Here is a 24,498-nt window from a genome sequence, read left to right on the forward strand (position 1 = left end):
TGGATAATCGTAGCCAGGAGGGAGACACAAAAGGCATGGTGAAGGGACGAAGAGGGAGAAAAAGGGGAGAAGAGGAGGAGAGGGGGAAAAAGTTAGCTCAGTGTTGTCTCTGCACAGCGTAATGAAAGCGGGATTCGCCCGGCATCTTAATTACGAGGTCTCGGGATAGCTCCGGTGAGATCTACATGCCAGGGGCAGGGGGAAGGCGGTGTAGTGTCCTCTGGGAGCCTGCCATGTGCAGCGCTCCAGAAACAGAGGAGTCAAAGTCATTAAAGAAAATGAACTACTCAAAGAAAGCCACATGAATGTGCGCAGTAAAGTTGCACATGATGTGTGTAGGTGACTGAGGGTAGATGACACCCAATAACTGATAACTTAACTTTTATAGATAATGTAGCAGATAAGTACAGGTAAATAGGAAGCTTTTTTTCTCCTATCACAGAGGATAATATAATTTGAGGTGCTAAATTTAGAGGACAAAACAGGAAAACATTGGAAAATAGGAAAATTGTCATCTCTCTGTAAAATTTTCAATATACTCAGTTACAGACAAGTCAAAAATTAAACATCTTGCTCTCATTCGTGATATCTTCAAAATATAGTGTCTGTGAGAAACTGCAAAAAGGTTTCGCAGAGGAAATAAATAAAAAGAGGAAAGAACTAGGAGAGAGAGGTATAGGAACACAGGCTTTTGATGAAGCACGTGGCACGTAGCTACCTTGGCAACAGCAGGTGTGGGTCTGATCCTGTGGTTGCCGGCTGCATGGTTCTGTGCCTTACCACCTGGGTATTGATTATAGCTGAGCTGGGAGTTAGGGGGAGCCAAGAGGAGTTTCTTCAGCTGCAAACACAGCAAAGAAATAATTAGAAGATGAGTATTAACAAAACCAGAATAAAATGAACTACTAAAAGGCAGACTTCAAAAGTTAAATTTCAAACGATTACTGGATATACTTGCTTGTGTCACTTGGATCAGTTCTAAGCAATGTGCCATTCTAAATAATTTAGCTTTTCTACTACTACATCTAATACTAATCCTATGGAAAAACTAATGCTTCCTCATAGGATTGTGAAAGTGTTTGCCTTATCAGTGATAACCTTAACACTAACCCTAAACCAATGGAACAAAGATTCCGCAAATACCTTTAATTGTTTGTGCTAAAAGATCAAACCAAATCAAGTAATTGTTGTCATAACACATTCGCCCACACAGATACTTTAAAAGATTTTGTGTTGAGCAAAATATAGAGACTGTGGGGTGTCATGAGTAGCTGCTGGAAACAGGTCTGACATGGTGGACAACAGTAGGGAGTACCCACGGCACACACATTGAACTATGACCAATTAATAATAAACAAACAAGGATATGTGGCACAAAGGGGACTGGACCCACGCTCAGATCTGGTGATCCCTTGACCGGAATGCCAGCTGTGACCCTCCAAGCAGCCTAAAAGTCTGCAGGTCCTAACGTGCGTTAAGCCAGTGACCCATATGCCCAGCTGCTGTGTTCGAGCAGGGGATACTGAAACGTATCATCCTCTTCCTAAGTACATTACGATGCCAGTAACATCCAGAAAACACTGATCCATTTTGCTCTGCCGTTCATGCCACTTGCCAGTGCTACGGGTCTGCCGCGGCTGGGCCCGTTTTTGGTCACGGGTCCGCAGCGTTGCCTTATCTGGTGCCTTTGAGGGCAAGGGAGTGCAAGAGGGGAACGCGGCACCCGCAGATGCTGAGTGAGAGCAGGCCTGGACGTGGTCACGGCAGGGTTGGAGATGGAGGAGGAGGGGTGCCGACACGGAGTGGGTAGAGGGAGGTGGGTAGAAGGAGGTGGGCCTTACCAGGGAGGGCTCCTCCAGCTCTGGGGTGCGCGGCGAGCCGTCAGGGGTGGAGGGACAGCTCTGATCACTGGCGTTGGTCACGTCCCCATCTGCCAGGGCCTCGAACGAAGGCAATCCGTCCTCGTCCACCGGGATACTGTCCAGGGTTTCTGTGAGCACTGCCAGCAAGTTGGCCTCATTTTCCTCATCTATCTTCTTAGGAGGTGGAAAAGGAAAGGGGCAGGAGAAAGAACAGTGGGCAAAAATAGGACAGTTTAGTTTGGAGAAGTCGATTTCTGTCCGTCTTTATGCGAGCACGGTGGGGAGAGGTGCGACTCTGCCGTTGTTAATAGACTACGGAGGGCTTCCCCGCCTTTTTTTTTTTCGCTGCAGTGCTGTACAGGAAAGTGTGCACAGACATTTCTTTCAACTACAAATTGCCTTAGCCACACGAGTTAGTGCTGTCAGTCATACATTAAGCATGCGGCTTACTGGACCAAAATAATATCTCCCCTAAGAAACCCATTAACTGGACTGACACACAGCAACCACCCAGGGAAAGGGAGGGAAAGTTGCTCCAGCGCCTAACTCTGTCTCCGCAGAGGACAAACAAAACATGGCAACCGATCTGCAAAATGTTGCAAGCAATCCATACGCAGGACAAATATCAACTGCTAATGCTATGCGAGTAAACGTGATCAATTTTTAAGAAATGCTAGAAAATGAACAGCGTGGATGGCGGTAAGCGCAGAATCATCAAACTGGTTTAAAAACAAAAGCTGGCGGCAGGCCGTTTACATGTGTAGTATCCATCCTGATATTTCACATGTAAAGCATTGCTGAGGCATTTTCCCTTGTGGTCATGGTAACCGGGGAGGGGCTTTTTCTGAGGAATGGCAACCGGGGAGGGGGAGGAGCTGTGACAGGCACTGGAGGTTCCACTGCCAAAACCCACGGGACTTAGCAACGGAAGATAAACACCCAAACTGCTGTGGGTCATGGCACATGCAGCCTAACAAGAACAAATCCTTTTATGCACACCACAGGATTAGTATCGCTTGCCGATAGCGTTCGGGTGCAATCATTGGGGCTACAGGCAAAGAGTCCTCTTTAGATAGCTGCACAGCACTGCTTAGCTGCTGGTCCCATGTGCAGCGATCACCCTGTTTGATCCTCTTTCTATTCCTAGTTTCCCGTGATTACATGCCAACATAGCCCCATCCTCATGGGAGACGCTTTTGAGAAATCAAAACAGGGGCCGTTCCACCTATCTCTCCCCATTTACCGGACCCCAGTGGTTGATAGCGCTGGCATTCGATGAACCACAGACAAGCAGAGAAGCCTAAGTGAAGCTTCATTGAGAAGATAACGCCATTCTGGGGGATCCTCCATCATTCATTATTGAAAATGATAACAGAAGCATTTCACAGATAACCAAATACCCACTGGGATCTCTGAGCTCTGATGGTGAAACTGCTTGGAGACAACTGTTGCCTGTGAATTAGCATGCAGTGTAATTGCCAGCTAATGATTCCCTGTCCCTTCACTGGACCCTGGTTGCTTTTCAGTACTTTATTTCAGCACTTTAATATACAGTATATCATTCCCATTGAGCCACTGAGAAAGTGAGCTCTGGCAGTTGATGTAGACTAAAGCCTTCTGTTCATTTTACAGTGCACTTCTCACCATGCTGATTATATCTCAGATCACTCAAGATTATTTCAAATGTTGCTTTAATAGTCAACCATCTGGTTGTGTTCTCCATTAGGTTCGGATCAAAACTTTCCATACAGGTTTGGGTAAATCTTTTATCTCATCACGCCATGAAAGAGAATGATGCCTTCCTGGGAAGATGAGGTGCCTGAAGTGGAAGGCTACCATCAGCCCATGTTCATTTAAAGGTCACAGAGCAGGACACCTTCAGGCCTGGGAATGTCACCAGGAATGTCACCGGGAACGTCATCGGGAATGTCACCAGGAGTGTCCACGTCTCTGATTTCACAGAAAGAAAAGAGGTACATCACTTAGTGTTCAGCGAAATCTAGTCTGTGACCTAGTCACCTTACTGGTGAAAATAGCCTTCACATTAGTAGCACACCAAAGCTAAAATCAGTCAAACACAGCGTCCATTCCTGGTAAGGAGGCATCTAAGAGGGTATATGGTGTTCCATACTTTGCCCAACAATCAAAGCCATGGAGATGTGTCAGAAATGGCATCCCTGTCAATCTCCGTTGCCACTACAACTGGTGTGGACTCCATAAGCCTCATTTGGAGTGTCCATTCCGACTGAAACAGCAAAGCAGATTCTAGTGCCAGGGAAAATGTTAGTGGGAGGATCTGCCAGAAATGACCAACAGTCCCACAATAGGCATGTGCACCTCCATCAATCACTCTTGACAGATGTGGCGAGCCTGGGCTAGAAGAAGAAGTAAAAGAAAAATAGCCAACGTCTTCCAATCCTGTTTAATGGGCCCAACAGAATTAAAGTCATCTTAACAATCACGGGCTAATTGTGGGATCACAATATATTAACCCGATTCAATTCTAAAGGGTGCCATTCACGGCTGTTTTACTCCAAATGCTTCAATTAGCCATAAAAGACACTGGCAAGCACCAGACGCCTTCACGCCATCTCCAACCCCTCAGCGCCCCACCCCCCATCCCCACAGGAGGCAAGGCAGTGTTCATTATCAGGTGAGTCCTTTTGTTATCAGACAGGCTGTCTTTGAAATCGTCCTTTCTTTAACTCTTTTATTGAGTTCCACATGAGCCATTATGTTCCCAAGATACAATTCATGCAACAGATAACAGGCAATAGTTTTTTATATATATATATTTTGCTATTTTTGCTTCACTAAATACGTTTGAATGGTTCAAGGCAAATACATAAAATTTAAGCAAACACATACTGCTGTAGAAATCCACTCCAAAATAATATGGTGTAATAGATAAAATGTCATGTGTGTCCACAGCCATACACATGATAGAAGAAAGGCATTCAGTAGGTAATAAAACTGAATGCAATTACTCAGTTTTACAAGCAAAACCTTGCACCAGCGGTAGCATAAGAAACATTGAGTGACTAGGAATGAGTTGAAATTTTCCGATGATATCTACCTTATCTCAGAGGCTTTGTCTCGCTCTCTCACTCAGTCTCTCCCTCACTTCCATACACACACTCACGGGAAAAAAAACCATATATATATATATATATATATATATATATATATATCCCCTCACACATGTAAACAAAAAAGATCCAAGATTAGGTTCAGGAATTTGGCAGATTCGCTAATCAAAACAACCAGATACGTGAACATGTGTGCAGGGAATTGAGTCCCAGTGTTTCGGACACACTGAGAAAGCATATTAGATCTGCTAAGCAAATATTGTCAGTCTGCATGATTAGTTTGCCTCCTGATTTCAGAGCAAATAAGTCAATGTCACTTGAAGCAATACATGAACTGTGCTCACGCGCACCGCCTGGTCATCCCGCATCGCTTATGCAGGGGGCTGCAGCAAATCCTGGGACAGAGCCGCAAGATTAATAGAGGAAAGGCAGGGAAATGTGATCTAGAAAAACGCTTGGGCGAGATAAATACAAAAACACAAGTGTGCTGTTCAATCATTGTACAAAACAGTGTTTATGAGCACAACTGTGCGCCACACAGCACACCCAAAACTGACAATAAAGAGAAAATCCGGGTAATTTCACGTTATCCATCATATTCTAATGCGTCTACCAGATAATGTCACAGCACATATAAAAATGGCCCGGCATTCATCTGTCAACCACAAAATAGGATTCGGCCAGTGGAATCACTAGCACTATTTTAGACCTCATTTCCCCTGCAAATGATCCCACAAGCCACCCACTGATGCATACCAGCACCAGAGGCAATGATCACAGTGTGGCAGGCTACCACGCGGATTAACTTTTCATAACATCCTCAGACATCACAGCGACCCGGCCCGCGCCATGCCCCCACCTGGCCGGATGTGCCGTCCTTTAGCCTGAAAACCCGCCCTGGCAAAGGCACGGCATGGCACGGATCTCTGGCCCTAATTGGACCAAAACGAGGAAGGGCCCAGTTGTGAGTCGTGGAGTCATTTTTGCTAGTCAAACATATTGACGAGTGGTGCGATCGCTTATTGGACTACTCCATTAGTGTCAACAGCACTTTCAGAGAGGCACGCTGAAGCGACGCTCGTGGCTGACGCTAGTGGAATCGCACGCTTTCCGCTCTCACTGTAAATCACAGTGATATAATGATACGCTGAACACTTAAACAGGGTAGAGAAAAATGAATTCCACATGTAGACACTTTAGAAACTGGTGGGGAACCACAGTCAGGAGCCTGTTCCAAAGAGGGTGCATGTATGAGGCAACAGCAAGCCCTCAGGACCCCCAAGGGGGCCAACAGTGCTCTGCTCACCTTCTCTGACGCCAGCTGGAGATCTCCGGCAAGCAGAGCTGGTTCCACTGGGGTTTACCCATGTGGCTATACAGTAGCATCCCATCCCCCAGGGATGAACAGGGGAGAGGGTGGGAGATACAGAGGGAAAGAGGAAGATCGAGAGAGAGAGAGAGAGAGAGAGAGAGAGAGAGAGAGAGAGAGAGAGAGAAAGAGAGAAGGGGAGAAAGAAGGCGAGAGAAAGCGAGCGAGCGACCACGAAAAAAGAGCAGGCAGGATAAAAAAAAACCCCAGAAAGGCACACAAATAGAAAAGAGGAAAGAAGAGAATCAACATGAGGTGGTGAAACAGCTTCTTAGGCTTATGTGTAGAATTAAGGCTCGTCATCTGCTGCACAACAGATGGTCAAGGGGGTTGTATCCAGGGCTGTTCTAACAGAGGGTAATGTTTGGATGCTCAAACATATCGCGGCTCTTTTTTTAGCGTTTGGCATGGCAGTGCTGTCACAGGCTGTCACAGCACTCTCGTGTTACCTCAAGAAAGCCTTTCGCCGAAATCAGACACTTCAATGGCTGTGGTAGAGCAAACAGAAACGCTGACAAAAGAAAATGCAGAAAACGCCATTTTGCGAGGCCGCAAAGAGGCCCGTGCTTCGTGCGCAGGGGCGAATACGCGGCGCAGAGCAGGCGGCGGAGAGGAAAAACTACTGGCCACTGGATAAATGTATTTAGAGGTGAAGGGAATACAAAATTGACCTCATGCTGTTAAATGGGGAATGTCACATTTCATTCCAGAGCACGCTGTGAGAAATGTACAAACATGCAGAGAGAGAGAGAAGGGAGAGACAGACAGGATAGTGCATATGAGAACGATATGGCTCTGTGTGTGTGTGTGTGTGTGTGTGTGTGTGTGTGTGTGTGTGTGTTAAGCGGTAATATCGAAGCATTGGTCTTTAATTGAGATTGCAGGTGGAACTGGCAAGTATGGAGAACTGTGGGTACATGTGCACTCACTCCCTGCTGTTGCATGTGGCTTTATGCATTCAGCTGGTGTGTGCACACCCTCTTGTTTGTGCTCACCCTCCTGTTTGTGCTCACCCTCCTGTTTGTGCTCACCCTCTTGTGTGTGCTCTTGTTTGTGCTCACCCTCTTGTTTGTGTTAACCCTCTTGTGTGTGCTCTTGTTTGCGCTCACCCTCTTGTGTGTGCTCTTGTTTGCGCTCACCCTCTTGTGTGTGCTCTTGTTTATGCTCACTCTCTTGTGTCTGCTCACCCTCTTGTTTGTGTTCACCCTCTTGTGTGTGCTCACCCTCTTGTGTGCTCTTGTGTGTGCTCACCCTCTTGTGTGCTCTTGTTTGTGCTCACCCTCTTGCGTGTGCTCTTGTTTGCGCTCACCCTCTTGTGTGTGCTCTTGTTTGCGCTCACCCTCTTGTGTGTGCTCTTGTTTATGCTCACTCTCTTGTGTGTGCTCACCCTCTTGTTTGTGTTCACCCTCTTGTGTGTGCTCACCCTCTTGTGTGCTCTTGTGTGTGCTCACCCTCTTGTGTGCTCTTGTTTGTGCTCACCCTCTTGTGTGTGCTCTTGTTTGCGCTCACCCTCTTGTGTCTGCTCACCCTCTTGTGTGTGCTCTTGTTTGCACTCACCCTCTTGCGTGTGCTCACCCTCTTGTGTGTGCTCTTGTTTGTGCTCACCCTCTTGTGTGTGCTCACCCTCTTGTTTGTGCTCACCCTCTTGTGTGTGCTCTTGTTTGCGCTCACCCTCTTGTGTGTGCTCTTGTTTGTGCTTGCTCTCTTGTGTGTGCTCTTGTTTGCGCTCACCCTCTTGTGTGTGCTCTTGTTTGTGCTCACCCTCTTGTGTGTGCTCTTGTTTGCGCTCACCCTCTTGTGTCTGCTCACCCTCTTGTGTGTGCTCTTGTTTGCACTCACCCTCTTGCGTGTGCTCACCCTCTTGTGTGTGCTCTTGTTTGTGCTCACCCTCTTGTGTGTGCTCACCCTCTTGTGTGTGCTCACCCTCTTGTTTGTGCTCACCCTCTTGTGTGTGCTCTTGTTTGCGCTCACCCTCTTGTGTGTGCTCTTGTTTGTGCTGGCTCTCTTGTGTGTGCTCTTGTTTGCGCTCACCCTCTTGGGTGTGCTCTTGTTTGCGCTCACCCTCTTGTGTGTGCTTCTTGTGTGTGCTCACCCTCTTGTGTGTGCTCTTGTTTGCGCTCACCCTCTTGTGTGTGCTCTTGTGTGTGCTCACCCTCTTGTGTGTGCTCTTGTTTGCGCTCGCCCTCTTGTGTGTGCTCTTGTTTGCGCTCACCCTCTTATGTGTGCTCGTTTGTGCTTGCTCTCTTGTGTGTGCTCTTGTTTGTGCTCACCCTCTTGTGTGTGCTCTTGTTTGCGCTCACCCTCTTGTGTGTGCTCTTGTGTGTGCTCACCCTCTTGTGTGTGCTCTTGTTTGCGCTCGCCCTCTTGTGTGTGCTCTTGTTTGCGCTCACCCTCTTGTGTGTGCTCTTGTCTGCGCTCACCCTCTTGTGTGTGCTCTTGTTTGCGCTCACCCTCTTGTGTGTGCTCTTGTTTGCGCTCACCCTCTTGTGTGTGCTCTTGTTTGCGCTCACCCTCTTGCGTGTGCTCGTTTGCGCTCACCCTCTTGTGTGTGCTCTTTTTTGCGCTCACCCTCTTGTGTGTGCTCTTGTGTGTGCTCACCCTCTTGTGTGTGCTCACCCTCTTGCGTGTGCTCTTGTGTGTGCTCACCCTCTTGCGTGTGCTCTTGTTTGTGCTCACCCTCTTGCATGTGCTCTTGCTTGCGCTCACCCTCTTGTGTGTGCTCTTGTTTGCGCTCACCCTCTTGCGTGTGCTCTTGTTTGCGCTCACCCTCTTGCATGTGCTCTTGTGTGTGCTCACCCTCTTGTGTGTGCTCTTGTTTGCACTCACCCTTTTGTGTGTGCTCTTGTGTGTGCTCACCCTCTTGTGTGTGCTCTTGTGTGTGCTCACCCTCTTGTGTGTGCTCTTGTTTGCGCTCACCCTCTTGCGTGTGCTCTTGTTTGCGCTCACCCTCTTGTGTGTGCTCTTGTGTGTGCTCACCCTCTTGTGTGTGCTCTTGTTTGCGCTCACCCTCTTGTGTGTGCTCTTGTGTGTGCTCACCCTCTTGTGTGTGCTCTTGTTTGCGCTCACCCTCTTGTGTGTGCTCTTGTGTGTGCTCACCCTCTTGTGTGTGCTCTTGTGTGTGCTCACCCTCTTGTGTGTGCTCTTGTGTGTGCTCACCCTCTTGTGTGTGCTCACCCTCTTGTGTGTGCGCTTGTGTGTGCTCACCCTCTTGTGTGTGCTCTTGTGTGTGCTCACCCTCTTGTGTGTGCTCTTGTGTGTGCTCACCCTCTTGTGTGTGCTCACCCTCTTGTGTGTGCTCGCCCTCTTTTCATTACCCTCCACAGCCACCATCTGACCTCTCGACCGCTCAGTGGTGGCACTGACGCAGGTCAGCCTGTCGTTTATCACCAGCAGCAGTGGCGAGGGCATGCCATCAGCACTGCCACCACACCGGGCCAGCCCCACCCAGCCCCACGCTGCCCCACCCAGCCCCACCCTGCCCCACCCAGCCCCACCCAGCCCCACTCTGCCCCACCCAGCCCCATCCTGCCCCACCCAGCCCCACCCAGCCCCACCCTGCCTTCAATGACAGCGCAGGGCTGTGTGTGCACTTGCACTGGGTTGTGTGTGTGTGTGTGTGTGTGTGTGTGTGTGTGTGTGTGTGTGTGTGTGTGTGTGTTTATGTGTGTGCACATGTCTGAATCTGCGCCGAGGGGGAGAGGTTACATCCCCAATATCAAAAATTTATGGTAATTGAAACCACCAAATCTTTGTGGAAATGCAGTCAATTTGATTCAGCGGGAAAAGGTCATGCTATTCAATTTACACTCGGTGCAAAGTACAGTAGCCAAAAACACCTGAAAGCAAATGATCTTATCAGAGTGTGCCGCTGCACCCACATCCCACTGCATAAAAGCTCTTTGCTGATTACTAAATAAATGCATTATCTTTTTACCTTGACTTCCAAATCTCTCTCTCTCTCTCTCTTTCTCTCTCTCTCAAAGGGCCTGGGGTATCGTTGAGGGAAGCTCTATCAGACCTTGACTTGGTAAGGAGATTATTCCTGTGTGTTTCCTGCATTTTGTGTGTGTGTGTGTGTGTGACCTTCTAAGGGTATGACTTTGGCTACGACGCACGTGGCTGTTAAACATAAGAGACGTCTCAGAAAACCCATCTAACGTGTGGTTAAATAGGGAAAACCTGTACAGGGAGCAGAAATCGATAGCCAGGCCAGAAAACAGGAAGGAAGATTGGATTGGATTTCACTGGAAGAAAGAAAACAAAATCTCCCCTTCGCCATCCTCAGTGACAAGGATGGACTGCTCTATCAAATGCGTACATTTCATTAGCCGATCTATCAACAGTGACTGGCACTGCAAACTTGCAGGCCACTTCAGCCCAGCTCGATCAGGTAAGCAGAACCTCTCTTACCTCCATCGGGACTAGAGGATGGTTTACCAGAAATGGACAATTCATCTTCTATCAAGATAGTTTGGGGGCTTTGCACAGATGGATCCTGCGTGTGGGAAAGAATGCACTCTGCTGCCAGTCGAATGCTAAAGTGTTCATTATACCACCTCAAAACACTCGACTGTCTCAAAGTATTCACTGCGCTGTTATTACCCGTCTCTTAACTGAACAAAAGCCCGAATTTGAATCGTGCTTTGCTGCTATGATGAGCCATGCCATATCCCCCCAGGCATGGAGAAGTACAGCTGAAAACAGCTGCTATCCAGAGAGAAGCAGTGTTTCTGCAATCACACACACACACACACAAAGTTCCTCTTATCAATGGGATGAACAGTTACGTAAGGTCCCTCCCTCCTGGTTTCTCTCGACCGGGTGAGAGACGCCCGTGGCTTATTGGTTTAGCATTTCCGGTCAGGTTAAGAGAGCACCGGGGGTCTTAGAAGAGATGACCCACCCGGGCTAAAAATAGCCTGTGGTAGCTCACCCTTGCTACTAGCACTAATGCACCGCTAGCACTAATGCACCGCTAATGCTCCGCACGCAGCTGTGGGTGAAAAGTGCTGCATGTCGCGTACAGCACATGCATGTACACTGTGTTGCATATGTATAATTGAGCAACGTGGAATTGAACTGAATCATTTGCAGGCACCCAACTATTCCTGTACCCCCGAGGTTGTATTTACAAATTTAGTTGACTGCCCTGTGCTGTTTGATCTATGTATTTTCTGTGCCGATTTCTCTTAGAACGGTTCAGACGAGTGGTGGAGTGAAAGGAGCAACTCTAACAGCTGTGAAAAAGGGTATCTTCTATAACGAGGAACTTAATTTACACGAGTAAAATGTGACTTACGGCACTGATCTCCATGTCACGGAAGGCCCCTGAAGTCATGCATGCCCAGCTTCGGGCCTAACCTTAAATAGTGGGCAGGTCAGCTGAAACGTATGCCACAGAACAGTGTGTCCCTGGACTGCAGCAGGCAAAGCTTTTTTTATAATCAGACAAATGCCAGTGTGGCACACACACACACACACACATGCAAACACACACACATGCACACACACGCATGCACAAACACACAGGAATGCTTGGGTAATACACACCAGCAACATGAAAGCAGTACATGAGGATTAGTATGCACATCTAAAGTGCTGGTAAACACTACTAATCATGAACACACACACACACACACACACAAATGCACTCATGCACACACATGCAGACATGTACACACACCAGGGAGGCAACATGAAAGCAACAGTTAATTAGTATGCACATGCAGTGTTGCTAAACTGTTATCACAGGCACAATGGTGAATGTGTACATACGCAAAGATCAGAAATCAACAACAAAAAAATGCATTAGGGTCTTTATACTGTGACAACTTAATGGTTAGTCATAGTGCACGCTCACCTCACTTTCAAAAAATACAGATCAAAACTCCCATCAGTCTATAACCTATAAACTCATTCTTGTCTTGGTCCTTACACCAGCGCTTCTCATTCTTTTTAAGTCGTTCCAATTGTAGGACGGAGTTTGTGACCCTCTCCCTTTGGATTCTTCCTAAGACATACTGCAGCTATCTCGGTCGGTCTCTCCGCCCAGAGATGCAGACTACATGGAGACCCTTTGGCTGAGCGATCCACCACATAAACGCACTACGCTGCTATTTGTCCCTGCACTTCTAGCATGTTTGTAACTTTATCACTTAAAAGCGACTTGCATTGCTTACCGTAATTAAGCAAAACAACACTCTGTTCTTGGCTTAAAGTTGGCAAAGTTGGCTGCACACAAGCACAGACTTTAGGTTTTTTTTTGCTCAGCGCACGGCTCCTTCCTCACCATCAGTCTGTTTCAGCTTATAACAACAATGTGCTGAATATGATAAAGTGAGTTTATGCTCACGCTCCTTAAGTCTTATTCAAGCCCCGCCTTCAGAGTGCTCACGGCCTAGAGAGCGAGAGCCAGGCCAGGCGAGACACGGCCAGACACACATGGAACATAACGCCAAGGAGGAACACGTGATGGGGGGGGTGCACATGAGAAAAAGATGAAAATAGGGAGAGGAAATGTATAAAGAGAGAGAGGAAGGGAAGACATGGGAAGACAGGGAGAGGGAGAGAAAGAGAGCGATAGAGAGATGTGGTAGAAGCCAACTAACACCTAGGAGATGTTAAGTTGTTAACTTGCTCTTCCAAACATGCCCCTTGGGTACACTTTTCCGACTACAAGTGATACTTTGCTCCTTCTGTACCTCCTCTCCTCTCTTCCCCTCTCCTCCCCATGCTCCCTTGCATTTCCTTTCGCTCACCCTTCTTTACCCCATGGCAAACGTTTGCCTTTGGCTACAGGGAGCGCTACAGCTCCTCCCCAGCTGTTCAGCTGGCCTCCGGAGCACTGGTGCGCAGACGACAACAAGCTGAGGCATGAGGCCGGGTTAAAAACGCCCAAAGCATGGAGGAGAGACTCATTTAGAATGCTTTACGCACACTTGCAGTATTGTATCTGCATTTTCGTATTGTGTCTGATGCAGTATTGTGTCTAGACCTGAAGTCATGTTTCTGTACCCACATCGAGTGTGTGCCTGCAACAAAGTGTCTGTAACTGCAGTGATGTGTCTGTACCTGCACCAATGTGTCAGTACCTGCAGTAGTGTGCCTGTACCCACATTACCTGCAGCAATGTGTCTGTCTCTGTAGTAACACATCAGTACCTACAGTAACACATCAGTACCGGCAGCAACACATTAGTAACACATCAGTACCTGCAGCAACACATCAGTAATACATCAGTATCTGCAGTAACACATCAGTAATACATCAGTATCTGCAGTAACACATCAGTATCTGCAGTAACACATCAGTATCTGCAGTAACACATCAGTAACACATCAGTACCTGCAGTAACGCATCAGTACCTGTAGTAACACATCAGTACCTGTAGTAACACATCAATAACACATGAGTATCTGCAGTAACACATCAGTAACACATCAGTATCTGCAGTAACACATCAGTAACACATCTATAACATATCAGTAACACATCAGTACCTGCAGTGACACATCAGTATCTGCAGTAACACACACATCAGTATCTGCAGTAACACATCACTACCCGTAGTAACACATCAGTACCTGCAGTAACATATCAGTACCTGCAGTAATGTCTGCTCCTGCCATAATGTGCCTGTCCCTGCAGTAATGGGCATATCTTTATCCTAACACAAAACGTGCCTACAGTCTTGCTCACATAAATTAAAGTAGTCTAAAATGTAAAAACCATCGATATTCACCAAAAGTTCTGGCGCTTTGATTAAAATTAAATTATCTCACAAATAGTGTGCTTAAATTACACAAGTTCCGTTGAAGAAAACACCAGGATCAAAGCAGAGCTGCTGGCAACAGCTTCTTTGGAGGTGAGATGACACTGCACTGTAAACAAATCCCCCCCTCAAGAAAAAGAAATGACAGTCACTTCAGACACTGTTAAACATAACCAAACTATATAGCGATTTACCCAAATGCTAGCAGTGTATCTGAGTGGGCTGACTCTGAGCCACTTAGAAATGCAGAAGAGAGCAGGGTGCGTGTGTGTGTGTGTGTGTGTGTGTGTGAGTGCGTGCATGCGAGTGTGTGCGTGTGTGTGCGTGCGTGTGTGTGTTTGTGTGTGTGTGTTCCATAAGTGTTCACTTGAGGACATCATATTATACAGCACAATATGATAATGTGTTCGGCCCAGCTGAACTGCAGCAGCCGAAGTAGTGCTGTGCCTTCAAATGTCAGCATAAATTTGCAAATTAAACATGCAAAGCCATCAGCCATCAGCAGTCACTGGTAACACGTGTGTGTGTGTGTGTGGGGGGGGGTGCTTGTTGATCCTGGAATGCAGCATAGCCATGGAATAATCAATCGATCCCCTGCTCCGTCCATTGTTTGATGTATGACTGGGCAGATGTGTCTATGTGATAGATCAATGAATTAGTAGACAAGCAGGAAGTCTACTGTCCAGGGGAGTGTGCATGTGTGCTATGTGATATGTTGCAGTCTCTTTTACTTCAAAAACTAATTTGCAAGGGTGCTTACACACACAAGCACACACACACACACACAAGCACAAACACATGCGCACCCACACACTCCCTTTCTGCTCCCTTTGGGTGTGCCGCCCCCACGTGCTGGGTGACAGCTTGATGTGTGGTCAAAATCTCCATCAACTGACACCAGCCTTGCTCACTCAAAAGGCAGGACTTTTTACATTGTGTACAAGTCATAATTCCACAAAGTCTCTGGCAGTACATTTGCGTGTGGAAATAGGTCCTCCTGGGATGACCTAATACAGGAGCGCAGTCTGTGGGCATGAGGGGATGACTTTTTTGTTGTTGTTTTTTTGACTAGGTGTCAAGTGGCTGCCGTGACCTCTTGGAACTGGGAGAGTGTTCCATTCCACGCATTGCCCACAGAGGACGTACTTCAGCTTGGAGTCGGTAGGCAAGGGCTATCCAGGTGCCTTCGTGCCAGGTTACAGCCGACAGGCACACGAGGGCGGTGGGCAGGCGGCTCCCCCGTGAAGGCGCGCGATAAGGGGGCGCTTCTCTGCCTTGATCTGATTCTCGGGAGCGCTTCTAGGCCAGACGGCGCGGTTCGGTTGCAGCGTGCCAATCTGGCACGCAGCTGAGCCGGGTGCAAGCACAATTGCTGGCATGTTTTAGCTTGTGAATGAAATTAATGAAATGGTCTATATTTGAGGAGGTATAAATAGACAAGGGCTCTTGTTACGCCCCGGGCTCCCAGCGTCAGGGAGGCCTGCTCTGATGGCCTGCGGGGTCAGGATCTGTGCTGGTGACTGGTCAGAATACTGACGTTCTCCATTCATGTCAAAGACGAGTCGATGCAAACAGCTTCACCCCCCCCCCACCCCCACTCCCAGGTTAATCATCAAACCCGCTCCCTTGCTGAAGTGCAGATTCTTTCATTCCTGTGAAATTTTGCTGCTTGGTTACTGTCCCTTTACACATTAGCCACTGTTTTTTGTTCATTTAGCTGACGGTTTTGAACCGCATGCATGTTGAACCAAAGAAAAGTGTGAGTGCCACTTTTGTAACCAATCCTTATACTAAAGACTTTTGTAGCTCTGTAAGTAAGTGACTATCGCATTACTAGACTTATAACTAATTCCAGGAGAGCAAAAAAGTTTCTGCGAGTACTACGCATTTAGCATTGGGAATGTATTCAACCTCCTCCCCACTCTATCCACAACGTATCTATCAATATTTGGTGAATAACTACAGAGGTATAATTAAAATAGGCTGCTTGAGACGACACAGTAAAACCTGACTGTTGAAGTACTGTCTGAAAATACACAGCACATGAAATCTGTTTGACATGTTGTAACATCAACATTGACACGGTGCCATGATATAACATTTGACATCAATGTAAATGTGCAGAGCATATGCAACATGAGTGGTGCTAACTTGCCTCCAGTCCTATCCCGGTAGAGTCACCAGCAGTGACAGCCCAGCCCTGCCTGAGAGAACCCTCCCTGGAACTGAGCAGGGGGCCAGTGGCGCCCCCCCCCGGGAACATTCTGGCCCCAGACGGCCCTGATAACCGGGGGGCTGAGCTGGCACTGAAGGGCATCAGCTGTCATGTCACACACAATCGCTAGGCTGCACCGGTCTGCTCTGCCATATCCCTGCCTCATCTACCTGCCAGACTGCCCCGCGCCGCCCTGCAATAATGGGACACGGTGTGGTTGTTGTGTGAGGTGGAGGAAGAGAGGAAAGGGGGAGAGGTTTGAGAGAGAGAGACAGAAAGAGAGATAGAGAGAGTCTGTGAGAAAGCACGTGTGAGAAAGTATGAGTGTAGGAGATCAGCAGACTAGGCAGGCCATCTATTAACTACACTGCAGTCATGCGGGTTTAAAAAAACACTGCCAGGAGTTCATATGGAAGCAAGGAGAGGAATGATAAAGTTTCGCCAAGTCACTTTACACAAGAGCGGGCCATTTATTAACCTGTCTATTAACATGTCGCTGTACTGACCCACACAGGCCAGTGCTGGGAGTGCTCTGGAAACACACAGGCACCTATACAGTGAGCGACTGCTTGAGGGGCCTGGTGATAGCCCTGGCCTGGGGAAATGGAAGCCTACCTCACTCACTAATAACAGCTAAGAATATCAGAGCATGTAAGTCGCTTTACCACAGTTTGCAGAAAATATTAATATTTTAAATGAACTCACATTCCTCTGATTTTAAGCACAAGCAAAAGGGAAAATGGTTAAGCACAACCAATGTTGTATTCCTTTTATTGATTTTATTGAGATGAACAAGAAATACTTTTTTCTTATGATTCTCTTCAGCACAGGGACATGCACACACAAGCATATGTACACGCATACACACACACACACACACACACACACACACACACACACACACACACACACACACACACACACAACTGGCAGTGCCTGAAAATGGATTCCTAACCACTTCGTGAACCCTGACACTGATACTTACTTTCAAGAAAGACATAACACATACGCGCAGGCTTTTTATCTTTTCACGACTCCCTTTCTTGTCACAGGAACTGTGGGGCCCCACAGAGTCGCCCAGGTTCCCAGCCCTGCAGTGACTCTCACGACCACTCACGAGCCTGAGCAAAACAGCTAATGCTGCTGCTTGGCCAGGAGCTCCACTGACGAAGAGCAGCATTATCAAAGCCTTTCCACCCCCCTCCCCACCCCCCACCCCCCCCGCCTGACCCCTATCTCCACAGATAAGGCCTAATGAACTAGCCGGTTCGCTCAGGCCTCCACCGTACTTTTTTAGCTGCCACGTTTCCTTTCCTCTGGACTTTGCTTTCTGCGTGAGTGATGGAAACGTTGTAGTCGAGTAACAAGTGTAGAACTCTAAGCCCTTCCTCCTCATGCCCCTCCTCCTCCTCTTTCAGAAACATGTCAGCACAGCCGGTTTAGAGGCCGGCACGTGGGATTTAGCCGCTGCGCCTACCGCTACACCCGTGAGTTTTCAGCGGCAAGTTGCTCCACTAATTCTAAAGGATCCACTGTGGCATGAAAGGAGGGTATCAGCGTGCAAATGATTGTGCGGATCACTTGAGGTGTTAGCCGACAAATGACGCTCAGAGATGGCTACAGTTTCCTCCATTCACAATCAGAAGCAAAACAGCGTCACTCCACCACAAACCCTCGAGTAGTAATGAGGTCATAAGAGGTCTGATCATAAAGTCCTCTGTATGTGAACAGTTTAAGGATTGATAAGGCATCCATAAGGGAATGGCAAAGGTTGACGGCTTATCACAATATCTCACTGATAACTCATAAAACAGTGTGCATGGAGTATTTTACTTTGTTCTTGGCGATGTTTACCGCTTGAAAGCTCATGCACAGCAATTTATCCAATATTAACTACTAGAGCGTTTAAAAATCCAGGATTCAGCGCACTTTCCATTATCTCTAATCACCGTAAACTAGGGTGTGAGAATCCAATGGGCTGGAATCTCCTGCATGCTAATGATATGCTCCACTGAGTTCAGCTTCCTTTCCCACTGTTTCAGTCAAGGCCTTCAGTACAATGCACTAAGGGCCTTATCCAATATGCACCTATCCAGTCAACTTAAAACCCCATCTCAAAACCACTATGTACACAGCAAAAAAAATGGCCCTGCTTACCTCGAACAGGTTGGATGACTCATTGCCATACTGGCTGGAAATGATTTCTGATTGGTCGCTGTACCACTTCAGTCCACCCAGAAAGCTATCCGCGTCCAGGTCACTGACGTCCAGCTCGGAAAGGTCCAGTTCAGGCAGATCGGGACAAAGGGGTTGATCTTCCCCAACCAAGGCAGCACACTGCAAATGGAGAAGGGAGATGCTGGGACTTTTTTCAACACATTGCTTCCCAGGCATATGGATAACGTGTTTTTGTTGTTGCTTGTTTGTTTCTCTTTCTGCTTTAAAAAGACTTCACTGCTGTATGGAGCTGCCTATTAATATTTTGACTGTTCACTGCTCGCCTCAGTATGCAACTGCACGACAGCTGCTTTGTGGCTCCTCGCACACAAATTACAGGCTTCATCGAACTGCTAACACAGGGATCAACACACTTTAAATCTGCCAGGCTTCAGTTCTAGCTGAGGTTCTATAGCACTGTATGTGTACAAATGGGTGGCATTTTCTGTGTAAACAAACTAAAATGCTTTTGCAAAACTATATTATTATTATTATCATTATTATTATTATTATTATTATTATTATTATACAGGAACTGGAGTCGTGTCAATATATAGGCCTACGTTATAGCGTTATGGATGCATAATCATAACATAGAAAAATGCGTCCAAATCAGGTTGTGTTTGCAACTCAAAAAAGTGAACCAAGCAGGCTGGTTATAATCGCAACGCTCGAGCTGCGGTATTGTAGTCACCCTTGCTCGACTGGTCGTTTCTAGATTCCCAGTCTCTCCGTTTTTTTCTTCCTTTCCCAGTGACACGAGCTACTTCTGCAAGCTTGATCTTTTCTGCACATATTTGCGCGCGCGTGCCAGTGTGTGTGTGTGTGTGTGTGTGTGTGTGTGTGTGTGTGTGAGAGAGAGAGAGAGAGAGAGAGAGAGAGAGAGAGAGAGAGAGAGAGAGATGGCTGAGGGGGGCGGGGAGTCAATCTATAAGAGCTTCTTGAAGGTAGACGCTTGCCCACGAGTGCTGAGTTCGTCTCGGGGCGTGCACAAGGCCCCCGGGCACGTTACCAAGGCGCAGAAGAAACGAACACGCTGGTGGACCCCGCACCAGTGTGCCACGCTTGATTATTACTATAACGCCGTGCCTTACATGACATGGCTTTTATTTACCATACAGAAAAATCCGTTTGCAGTTAGCAAATCCACACAGATTCATTACGGGAGCGCTACCGCGGAGCACCGATTCAAACCTCCGCTTAAGCAGATTAAAACGATTATGCAGATCTAAAAGAGATCCTTCAAAAACTAAAAGGTCTTTCGTTCTCCCTCGACTTCTTCGGGTATTGGTTAACAGAATATTTCTCTGAGAGAGAGAGAGAGAGAGAGAGAGAGAGAGAGAGAGAGAGAGAGAGAGAGAGAGAGACAGAGACAGAAACAGAGATAAGATGAAGCGCTACTGCGATGTTGTCCTATGGTGGGTATAAAGAAAAGCACCTGCAAGGACGTCCATACTAAGGTGAGGAGAACTATAGGACTAGCAGTGAGGAACGATTCGTCGAGTGTTCTGTGTTGGGTTTATGCTCCTATGACAAGACGTTTTGAAATATTAAACACACTGCGCTCAAAAAAGCAGCAACGCAAGTAATGTAAGATTCGAAGACTATACATAGGCTAAGAAAATCGATATCGAACCTCAGCCTTGAGCCATCTCCATTATGAATAATTGAAGTCTTACATATTACTTCAATCGTGCATATTTATACTGGTCCAGTAAGCAAATGAATAAATGAACAAGCGAGCCAAAGAAGGTAGATAAATGTACAAATAAAAGAAAGACATACATAGGTTACATACATACATACATACATACATACATACATACATACATACATATTAAGCAACCAAGTAGGTCTGGCGCTGGCCAAATGACACCAGCTCACTATCAGTAATTCCCATTAGAAATAAAGCGGTGCGATCAGAAAGTGTAATCTCACCATTTCACTCAAGCGCTGGAAGAAAGGCGACTGGCAAAATGGTTCAGGAATAAGCCCATCATTTAAGTTCCGATCATTAAAAACACAACAGCAAAATAACGTAAACTCGAGGCTGAGGTGTAGTTTATATTAAATTACATGACTTATATGCGATTAAAATACAACACTTTCCTTTATTTACAACGCTGGCAAGATAATAGATGTCAGAACAAATTGTGCAACGCATTTTATTCCTTTGAAGCCTACTTGTATCCAAGCAAATCTTAACCAGTTCTCCTCATCGACGATGAGCCGCGATATGATGTCTGAAAGTCTCTCTTTGCCATCAGACAATGTAGCCAAATGCTCACTCTACAGTTAAAGTAAGGTATTCACCTCTCTAGTCCATTAAAATCTAAAAAACCGACAAAAAGTTGCAATGTCCAATACCTGACGCGGATACATATCAGTAATCCCACCACATCGCCAGCGTCTCTAAGCTCTGACTCGTGCAGATACCTGTCTCATCGTCTCCGGGACTGGAAAGACTTCCACTGGCATGTAAACACAATTTCCGACGACAAGACGTCCTAAGTAGACCGGCGCCGCTCAACTCCTGCCCTGCTTGCAAAAGCACAGGCTACCATCGGATAAAAAAATACATACCAGACAGGGGGGGGGGGGGACACACACACCAGCATTTCTGCTGAAAAAACATAGCTTTTCTCTCACGACCTGGTATATTCCTGTGCATCTGGAGCTCCCGTATCCTTCGCCCAGGTTACCGGATAGCGGCGGCGACTTCACATAACGGAAAGTGGCATTTTAAGCAATCGGACCGGTGCCGAATGCACTACGCGATCCGCCTTTCCCCCAAAAACGGAGTTCCGATGCGGATAACCGAGTTTCACAATAATTCTCACCTCTAGCTCTCTCCACACCGGATCCTGGTTGCACCTGTCCCACGCCATCCAGCCGCTGAATGACGGCACGAAAAAACCAAAAAAAAGAAAATCAGGGGGAAAAAGGAGCAAATCCAAACCGTCCCAGATCGCTCTCGTGCAGGGAAGTGCCCCCTCACTGAGAATGAACCGAGGGCACCTGTCTTACAACCGCTTTCCATCACATGACAAAGCTATTAAAAGTAAGGCAGGGGAGTGACTCCCCTTAGCCGCTACTCGCCAATGACGTACCGACCGCACAGCGGGCGGGGGCTGGCGCGCGCATAGTAAACCTTCCACCGACTATAAAGGCGCTCGGTCCTAACCGCGTGCTTTAATATCGGACGTCTCCCCCAATTTGCAACGCCAGATTTCACACCGCGGAGTGGAGTTTGATTGGAAGTGGGGGGAAAAAGCAGGCCACTGTATTGTTATGCTCCATCTGAGATCGGTTTGGTTTAAAACAAGCGGGATGATATTTAAAGTGGGCATGTTGTCTCTGTTCCAACATAACGGTCTCGCTTTAGCTACGGAGACTATAGATCGCAGTGCAACTACACCGAGGCCGTATCAGTGTAATTACTACATTGGCGCTGCTTAAGAAAAGCTCTTAATCCTTAATTGCTTTCGTTCAGCGAGGTAAACAGTTGCTGTAGGCTATATTACTAAGACAATCTATCGCAAATTTCTAAACATGCTCGGGAAATAAATAAATAAATAAATAATGCACCGGCTGAGAGAACCGCGTCGGTAGGCGTTCGGTAACATCGTGATCCCGAGTCGTTTTTGCTCGGGTCCCACGGGTGAGGACGGAAAGTGGGCTCGTTCCGACCTCAACGGAGCCAGAAGTCTTCTGTCTTATTTCCGTGTGCAGCTTGACAGGTAGTGAATGAGTAATAGAGACAATCTTCTCATTTACGTTATCTATATACAGCCTTATAGATTTGCCGTCCGAGCGCAGAGCGCTTATTCAAGCCCCTTCTTTGGGTTTGGAGTCAGTTATCAAAGCCGATTTGCCTGCGATGGAAAATCGTCGCCACTGCGAGATTAGTTGTATCCGTTTTCGATGGCTATTTTTTTTGCACACAAACGGCAAGAAGCAGCAGGTGACAAGGTGTACAGTGTCAACATTGCATGTATATGAAACACGAGCACAGAAAACACAAACAAACCGTCTGTAGACAGTCCAAACACAGCATAAGGTAATAGTCTACCGCTGACTACCAACAACTTCGGAAATGCAGCCCACCATTACGGGCTATTCACGAAGAACTCTTCATTTGCCAAGTCAGTTAATACTGCCATCGGTAGGAATATCATGTGGACTTTTAAAGGGACAATAAACCAACTCCTTTCTTAATGCGTCTAAAGGAAAATAACTAATAATATTCGCGGACCGACCAGAGGTATTTCATGATTAGTCTACTATAAAATAACGAAAACGCACGTGGGACACCAAAGAGTAACAAGTGCATGTAATGCACAAAGGCATGGGCACAGATAAGCAGGATCTATTTCATAATAAGTCAATTATGGAGTTATGGTGGCCAAAGCATTTGCAGCGACAATAGCAGTTCCTCAAACAAGTGTCACGGGCGGTCACGATGATTTTCGGATATTGGGTAACTCGTGCATGATCGAGTAAATACAATATCAGGGTAAAAGAAATGAATCTGCAGCCCACCAGTGTTACGAGTGCAGGCTAAAGCAGAAGGGTCGGAAACGGATGGTTGCACACACACACACACACACACACACACACACACACACACACACACACACACAAAAATCACACGCACACACTCGCAAACTTACATACCTTATCTGATTGCACTCGTCATGCTAATTAAGAAAACGTAGGCTAAAAATAGTTTGTCTGTTGCGATTTCCTTTCAAATGGCTCTTGATTGGGTTTGCTTGTCTCCTTGCTGGCAGATGTAACGAAAGTAGATTTGGTCTGTTCTAGACAGAGCAAGACCAGTATGTAGTGTGTACTCAATAAGCACACGTATAAGGATTGTACACTGATTTGGCAAAGCAAGAATGCACTCAAATAGCTTAAAATCAACAGAATCACAAGATATATCATTCTGGCCCATATTCCGGGCCTGATAAATCATGATGCCATAAATCTCAGCAGTGCACAGTAATCCAAAAATACAGCAATTTGAGTGTATGTCTTATTTAAAACGACGATAAGATCTCAGTTAATTCAGATATGACCACATAATTGCATACTGGAAGTAGACCATGCATTTTTTCCCCCTTTACTAGCCAGTAAAGATAGCACACGTATAATTCTTTTAGATAAGGTTACTTGCCCATAGAAATGCACTGATAAGCCATGTGCACTGAAGGCTTTGAGACACCAGCCCAGTAAAACATTTATTAACATGGGCTTGGAGGCAGATCTGGGGCAAAGCCTGTGGAGCTTACCTCGCAGTTTAAAGGCATCTGTGCTCATGTTTGCTAAGCTGACTCTTTCCTTTTGTGGGCCGTATCCCACCATTTGTGTTGGGGGGACCCATGGTTCCAAGACACAGGGAAAGAGTGTCTATGATTCCTTCAATGTGGCATCTATGCATTTTGTAATCTTGTGTGTTTGAGTTACATATTACAGTTTAACTAAGATAGGGTGAGCCGATGGTTTAGACATTCTGGAACAGACTACAACTATCCATCGGATATGATTATCCACACATCGAAGCAGTGCTCGTTCAGCCTGCAAGACACACTGATATTCTCAGGCATTCTGTCATTGCGCTACTCTAGAAAACATATGAGGATCGTGTTGGAATCGTAGGGTGCCGGTCCAAGTAAGTATACAGCTAACATACCAAAAGCCCTTCGGTACAGGCCTGTTGCCACAGTGTGTTTCCACTAAAACCACAGACTATGTTGGAAAAGAGAGAACGACTGGGTGATACGTACATCTGTTATGAAATAGGAAGTCTCACCAGTGTCCATGTGATGCACTTTATAACTCATATGTAAAAGTGACAGGAACGCTATACCAAAGTGCAATACTGTTCTGTTGTGCTCAAGTCCTGCTCAAATCCAACATCTGTAAAGCTTTCTACCACTCTCGGAGAGCTTTACATATCCCTTGCAAAACCA

The 24,498-nt window shown here is 46.7% G+C and overlaps 1 protein-coding gene across 11 annotated transcripts in view; it reads right to left on the minus strand.

Annotated features, from left to right (window-relative positions):
• Positions 1-21,561, minus strand: part of ppargc1a (peroxisome proliferator-activated receptor gamma, coactivator 1 alpha) — a 38,117-nt gene extending 16,556 nt beyond the window's left edge. For 2 of the 11 annotated variants that reach the window (XM_035519711.2, XM_081694412.1), the window contains exons 1-4: positions 21,364-21,561; positions 18,464-18,643; positions 1,842-2,036; positions 719-841 (exon numbers count right to left, since the gene is read on the minus strand). In XM_035519711.2, the coding sequence (XP_035375604.1) occupies positions 719-841; positions 1,842-2,036; positions 18,464-18,643; positions 21,364-21,411 (546 nt within the window). In that variant the 5' untranslated portion in view covers positions 21,412-21,561. Of the gene's footprint in view, positions 1-718; positions 842-1,841; positions 2,037-3,506; positions 3,813-12,180; positions 12,433-12,499; positions 13,046-16,246; positions 16,439-18,463; positions 18,644-21,363 lie in introns of those variants that run through there. The other 9 variants (XM_081694413.1, XM_081694419.1, XM_081694416.1 and 6 more) reach the window with 9 other exon arrangements.
• Between the last annotated feature and the right edge of the window lie 2,937 nt (positions 21,562-24,498).

The sequence above is a fragment of the Electrophorus electricus genome, chromosome 13 (genome assembly GCF_041902795.1).
Source record: "Electrophorus electricus isolate QZ-2024a chromosome 13, ASM4190279v1, whole genome shotgun sequence".
In the NCBI taxonomy this organism is placed as follows: domain Eukaryota; kingdom Metazoa; phylum Chordata; class Actinopteri; order Gymnotiformes; family Gymnotidae; genus Electrophorus; species Electrophorus electricus.